At 37.1% G+C, this 7097-nt stretch overlaps 1 protein-coding gene across 1 annotated transcript; it reads left to right on the top strand.

Annotated features, from left to right (window-relative positions):
• The first annotated feature begins 2086 nt into the window (after positions 1-2086).
• Positions 2087-3034, top strand: LOC149185838 (uncharacterized). Its single transcript, XM_089412503.1, has one exon. The coding sequence runs from the start codon at positions 2336-2338 to the stop codon at positions 2537-2539; it is 204 nt and encodes a 67-aa protein (XP_089268629.1). The 5' UTR covers positions 2087-2335; the 3' UTR covers positions 2540-3034.
• Positions 3035-7097: the final 4063 nt, after the last annotated feature.

Below are 7097 nucleotides of genomic sequence, written 5' to 3'. Positions count from 1 at the left end.
GGCCAGACTCCCATGAACTTACAAATGATGGCATGTTCCTCCATATGCTCTCTGTAAGCCTGGATTTCAGGGTCATTGATTATTACCCTCAGGTTGTCTGTTTTTTTGGGCTTGCAGGCATTATTGTTCATAGAGGTCTTGTTGGGGTTCGCGCTGGTCTCCCCTTCCTTCTCCGGTTGACCCTCGTTATTACTTTTTGGCTCTTTGTCTTCTTCTGGTTGTTCCTCCTCGTTTCCTGAGGGTTGAAGCTTTGCGGCTGTTTTGTCTTTAGTGTTTGCTCTGTTCTGCTTCTCTTTATTCCTGACTTCTGAGGTGTTGACTGTCTTGTCAGGTATCATTGGTTTCTTCTCCTTGTTTTTTCTGCTATTCTGCATCTTGCTGCTCATTCCATCTATTCTAACTCCCTCTTTCACGTTCTGTTGCTGCTTCTGCATTACAATCTGCTTGAAAGTTGGGGTCCCACTGGACCCCTCTGCTCCCATCCAGTCCGACAGCACTTGCCCCTTTCGAAACAGTGCTGCCAGTCTGAATCTGTGTTGTTCCAGCACTGTCTCAAACGCTGAACCGCATAAACCCTAGCTCAGAGCTAAACTAAAAAAAACCACTAAAATCCCTATCATTTGTTGCTTGTGTTTATTTTTTTATGGGCCAAGCCATCTCAATGTCTAGGAATGCCACTTTTTCAAAACACATTCCATCCACCAGTGATTATATTTTCCAAAATTAAAGTTTCCTAATCAAACTTGGGACATACCATTCAACTTTAAGAATCAATTCATTATTCGAGAGGTGGAGATAAACATAACAAAACCCCATAGTTCATTTGATGGGGCCTCACAAGGTAATCCATGTTAGAATTGGAGGAGGAGGTAATCTACCCTTGTCAAACTCATATAATTCACTTCTAATGTGGTTTAGGAAGATAGACTAACAATTGTATAGAAGAAAAAGCTAATGGAATACTATTGTCATTTACTTTGAAGATTGGAGTAATAGAGATATGAGTCATGTGAAACTTGACACTCGATATCTCGTTGTTGAATGCTAGAGGAACCTAAATATACATGTAAATTTACAATGAATAATGACATTAAAAACAACATTCACTTGTAAACAAGTGTATATATAGTTCAATTACAAAGTAAATAACATAAGAAAACATAATTATAACAGAAAATACATTTTTTCGTAAAAACAATAATTATTCCTTAATTCACATACTTAAATCAATATTAATCTAATACTTAGTATAAAAAATTAAAATCCTCACTTAAACTAATTATATATATTCATTATACTCACGAACCAAACCAATTTTGAATTTTAATATGCTTCTTGATTAAATAATTAAAATCCAACCCATGCTCATAATTTTATAATAAATGATTTCCAACCATTCAAATTTTCAATTTGAGAAGATAAAATAATAGTTTAAATGTTAAACACAACTACTTTAAATAGCTTTCTTTAAAAAAATGAGATGAAGTGGTCTGAGTAAAATGCGAATTGGTGGAAGGTGTATTTCTATTCATTTTCTTCTTAACTTGATATTAAGAATGATCAAATGTAAAGTATTTTTTATTTTTTTGGGTTCTCTCTTTACATTCAGTTTACTTTATACAACAAAGTAACGAGAAAATTGGGTAAAGACTAAATACTTTTGAAAGTTTGTAGTCAAAAATCTCACACTAAGATGTTTAAGTGGCATCTTAAATGGTATCGTTGAAAGTGACAGCGCAGCACCTTGGAATGAACATAAACTCTAAAGAACACCAACGGGAAGGATTGTAGGTGGCGTGCCCTACCTCCTTGCTTTGGGTCGTGGTGACTAAATTATTTGTTAGGCGTGTCAGGTGGGTCACTCGCAAATAAAGAAGAGGGGCAAGGCAAAAGCGAATCTATAGCTACCAATGATATGAACCCACGCATTGTGAAAATACCACAGCCAGCCTAGCGGCCATGCTGTCCGTTCGGCTGTCGCCATCCATACTGATTCCACTTTCCGACCCATATTTAATCAATTTTCCACATTTGACAGCTCGGATAGATATATTCATATATTTGTTCGAGACGCGTGATTTGCCCGTTGCTAGTGGGAGGTGGGGATGAGTATTAATATGCGCCACTCTCAACCGCACTGCTGTAGAAATTGTGCACTCACATCTGTCGATCTTTTTGGTTGAGTGTTCGAATCTCAGAGAAGAAGTGTGCCGCTTCACTTTTGGAGGGTTCTTGTCTTTCTGATATTCACATTTGTTCGGAGAGGCCTGGTCTTAGCATTTCAACATTTCAGTATCTGGTAGCAGAAGCAGGTTTCTTGTGAGTGCGAGAAAGAATGGCAGGCGCAGGCAAATACGTGTCTGTAGCCCTCTTGGTCATTGTCATGATGATGATGGGAGCATCAGAAGCAGCAGAGGTGAAGGCAGCTGCGCCTAGTCCGACAATGGAGGCAGGGGCTGCTTCAATGCTCGGCCTTCCCTCCCTATTCTCTGCCCTCGTCGCTTCCTTCATTCCCTTTCTGGCATGTCGATTTTACTGAGATGTCTTGCGGTTGATCTCAGTTCCATTTTTCTGATGCCCTTCAGAGGCGGCCACTATTTTCTTCATATATATAGTTCTCATTTATGTCATATTATTCTTTTCGATTCTTTTCCGGACTAGAGGCAGTGTATTTTGTACCTGGTACACTGTTTTCTTTTTTCAAGTTAATCAAGGAAATGAAGGGATCTTTTCAGGGTCCTTTCTAATTTATTGTATATTCTCTGAACCAATAAAATTCTCTTGGACAATCTTGGATTATTACAATAGGGACGACATTCCACGGAGTTAGGGTTTGTCCGTTTAAGGGTTATTGATGAATGATGAATGCCTTTGAGCAGAATGTACAGTAACTTTTCAGATTGAATAGGTGATGGCCATTTGTATCCTGTTGCTTCAAGTGAATACTATATATGTGGATGATTGCCGATGTTCAGTAATAGATTAGAAGATATACAAAGAAATGATCAGTGATTGTTCAATTAGTTTTCTAAAAGATTGAAATGGCTCACAACATCATGTTGGGTTCTTCATTTTATTTATCAGGCAGGAATGGCTTAACATTGTTCTTGGATGTATGGGATAATTGTAGGAAATAAATTTAATGATGTTTGACTTAAATTAATGTTAATTTGACCAAATTTACAAAACCATGGACAAAACTACCATGCTTAAAAACTCATGTGTGGGTTCACCCAAATTTGTTTTGTTGGGCTGCTCTAAACTTGTGTAGGGGATTACTACCCCTACAACTCCAATCATGCCTAGTGCAGCTTGTCGCTATTGTGGTTAGTCATGTAAAGAATATAACACATATCTAACATTTTGTTATTACCTATGAAAATGAGAAGAAAAAAAAACACTAGTATTTTGGGCCACCTCGAGAACCAACTGCAAAACCCAAAGCCCGGCCACCTAAAGAGCCAAAATATAGACTACTTATAGGACCTATTCCACCTAGAGTAATTAAAGGAAGGAGACATGCTAGGGATGGTGGACAAATTGAAATACGATGACCACGATGTCCAGGATTTGAAAAAATTGCCATATTTTGCATGTAAGACAACACAAATTGGAAACTAACTCAATTGTATATTAAGAATGATCTCAATGAATGATGTACATAGTGTATATATTAAAACAAGAAGGAAACTGTGGATTTACTTTTTGGGTTTCCTTGGACTCTAACAACTATCACTATAACACACACTAACCCAAACTTAATCCCGAGAATTACATGTCTAACATTCATTCCCCTCTTAATCCTAAGGGATGTATCAAAGTCCAAGAATAAAAGCTAAAACTGCAAAAATGCATCCCAACCAAGAACTAAATGTCTCTTAGAAATGGTTTTCAAGGATGACCACAAACTAATGATGATGGTTTTTAAAGGATGACCACAAACCAATGATGATGGTTTTTAAGAGAAAACCACAAACGATACCAAAAATGTGGGAGAACTCGAGGTCTCAACCAACACCAACTTTGGAACTTTCATAGCAGTTCTCAGAACAACCAAAAATGTGGTTTTAAGGTGACCACTAACTCTGTAACTATCAATGCAGTTCTTCGAACAATTTTGAATTTGGAAGTGCTCGTTCACAAACAACTCATTCAACAAAAACTGAAGTCTCTCTGGCTACAACTCTAGCTCTAACTAGTATAGGTTGTGTCTTAGGCTCACTTGTGGATCTTTGACTCAGGCTCATTTGACAAATTTGTGTCTTAGGTTCACTTGTGGATCTCTGACTCAAGCTCGTTTAACAAATCTGTATCTTAGGATCACTTATGGATCTTTGGCTCAAGCTCGTTTGAAAAATCTTCAAATCTGTAGCAGACCATCATTTCCCCCCTTGTCAAATATATGGTGAGAAGATGAAGTACTCTTTATCACTGCAACGCTGGTCAATACTCTCGAACATATCTTGTGGTATGACTTGTAAAAATTCTTGGTTGTTTTGGACTAATCCCAAGAAGCAATCCATCCAAAATTTAGTTTCTCTCTTGTAGTAGTCTTCTTTCTAGAACATATGTTTGAATGGTGATTATGCTTTCCACAATGCTCACACGGATGAATATCAAAACACCGATCTTTCACATGTCCAAATCTGTCACAATGTTGACATCGATCAATTTGTTCAAGAAGAACATCATCTAGAAATCCAACAATTCGAAATTGTATAGGTCTAGAAAAATTAGGGATTTCAAAAGATACATCTAAGACATCTGTTATATCCCAAGCCAATTTTGTTTTGTTGTGTACAATTTCTTCCCATGATCTTCTAAAGGTTTTGGGAACTGCAGGTTTCATAGTTGTATGTATGCAAATGACTCTTGCATACCCTTGCTTGAACATTACTTTCTGTTGCATCCAAATTTGCTTTTGAAATCACTTCATTACTCTGATCATTCTCTCATTGATGATCAGGCTCAAACAAACTATTGTTATGAACAAGAATAGGTTCATAATTCTTTTTTTTGCAATTCATGTATTTCATCTCGTTGGAATTCATATTTGAGTTGAAGAAACTCGATCTTCTCTTGTGCATTTTGCAAACAATTTATAATATAAAACATATTGTCTTTGATGATTTGGACATTGTTATGAATTGTAAACGACATTATATTTTTTAATAACTCTAACAAATCATTTAGTTTATCCATTTTCTCCAACTCACAATCAATTTCGAAAAGGTCTCAACTACCACCGAAAATGAACCCAATACAATGCTATTCAACAAATAAAATATGAATAGTTTTCCTTACAATATTTAAAATGCTGAAAAGAAAGGATGGACAAATGTACAAGGCAAAAATAAACACCCATATAGAAAGTTAAATACTTTATAAATCTTAAACACTCAACGCTATTCACTTCACACAAAATGCTTCAAAACCAATCCCAATACCTCTTTCTCAGCTATTTCCTCTTTTACATTGCTTTTTCTCAAACCTCTTCTACAAGTCCACTCGCAATATGATGCTCCTGACACCATTGATCCATGTTTTGCAAATATTCTTTGGGTGGTTATAAAATAATGTAATCCCTAGTTCGGATGGCCAGATATATTCGGTCTCACCCGTGTACCAAAGTCCTAAAAAATTGTTTTTTTAAGTACTTTAGCTCAATTATACTTTCTCTGATCTTTAGAAGCATGGTGCAACTTTTTCTTTTCTGGAGCTTGATGAGCAACAATGACTTGACACTACTAACATCAACGATGGCATGTAAAATTACCTTGGCTACCTTGCCAAATTCACCGGGAGGCAGTGTTCTCTACACAAAATCAGAATTCACACAACACAATTAGGTCAAATCAACAGATCACATGACAATGCCTCACAACTTCCGAACTGGGACTCTCAAGAAAACATTGTTTGACACCCACTCATTGGTTCATTATTCACATAGGTCTCTACCTATCTAACATTCCATGCAATGCATAAAATATTTGGATTCCCGCCAGAGTTAGACACACTTACACGTCATCCAGTCCTCCACGTCATGGCTTTCACTCTGGGCTTGGCTTCTATACTCCATGTTGTTCAACAGTCTTTCAGAATATTTAAAATCTTTTCTTGGCTGGTCAACAATGGTCTTGCATCGACTCACAATGTATTGCTTTATGTACATTTCTCCACAGCCATCGGACTTTCTTGAGTATTCCTTGATGCGGAAAAACAAGTAACTAGTTTTTTTTTTTTAACTTTTGTAACTTGAAATGAACAGGGATCGCGGGATCAAAGCTTCAATATGTCCAACCCAATTCCAGTGGGTGGCTTGTCGAAGAGTCTATGCACAATGTTGCAATTTGGAGCAGGGCTGCTAACATTGGACCAGACATTGATGTCGAGCCCCAAAATGAGAATGTTGGGGTATACTTACGCATGCCATGAATCATGCTTCCTTCTACTTCAATTTCTCTCAGGTCATGGACAAGATGAGAGCATACTTTAACAAATGTGTAAGAGTCCAAATACAACAAGAGCAGATGGCATAACAGTTGTTTGAAAAAAATGATGGAAAATCTCCATTCCATTCAAGTCAATATGAGACAAAGTACTTCTAAACGGGAAAACCATTCACTATATGACGACCTCTTTTGGAAACAAATAAAACATCTTTCATTTAATAATAAAAGTGCTTTTTAGAATTTCATGAATCCAATACACTTGGATGAAAAGTCAAATAAATCTTGCAACTAACAGAAACTAGCATACCACGTTGTGTGATCTCATCTCAGATTTCGATCTCGTCCATAGGGCTTTTTCAATGTTGTGAGAAAGTTTCCTGCAAGAAGTCTCCACAATCAAACTCCTTCAACAAGTCGTTCTATAACAATGTGTTAGATGAGAGGTCTCCTTATCAACCTTCTTGTTCTACACATTTTTGTTCTGCACAATGTCCCATCCGGGACGAATTTGATAGGCAACTTTGGCATCTCCTTCTCGGCATTAATATCACTTCACCTCAACAACCAGTGCCACCGCAATCATCGATTGAATCTACTTTGACACAACAGGCCATGTACAAACAACTAAGAAAGGAAAGCCACAAA

Source organism: Pinus tabuliformis, chromosome 3_1 (assembly GCF_031772625.1).
Source record: "Pinus tabuliformis cultivar Carrire ecotype Pingquan chromosome 3_1, CPIR1, whole genome shotgun sequence".
NCBI lineage: Eukaryota > Viridiplantae > Streptophyta > Pinopsida > Pinales > Pinaceae > Pinus > Pinus tabuliformis.
This window is presented reverse-complemented; position numbering and strand designations above follow the sequence as displayed.

What these genes read in the sequence shown, in the direction of transcription:
- LOC149185838 (XM_089412503.1), top strand. Translation starts at nt 2,336, where the DNA reads ATGGCAGGCGCAGGCAAATACGTGTCTGTAGCCCTCTTGGTCATTGTC.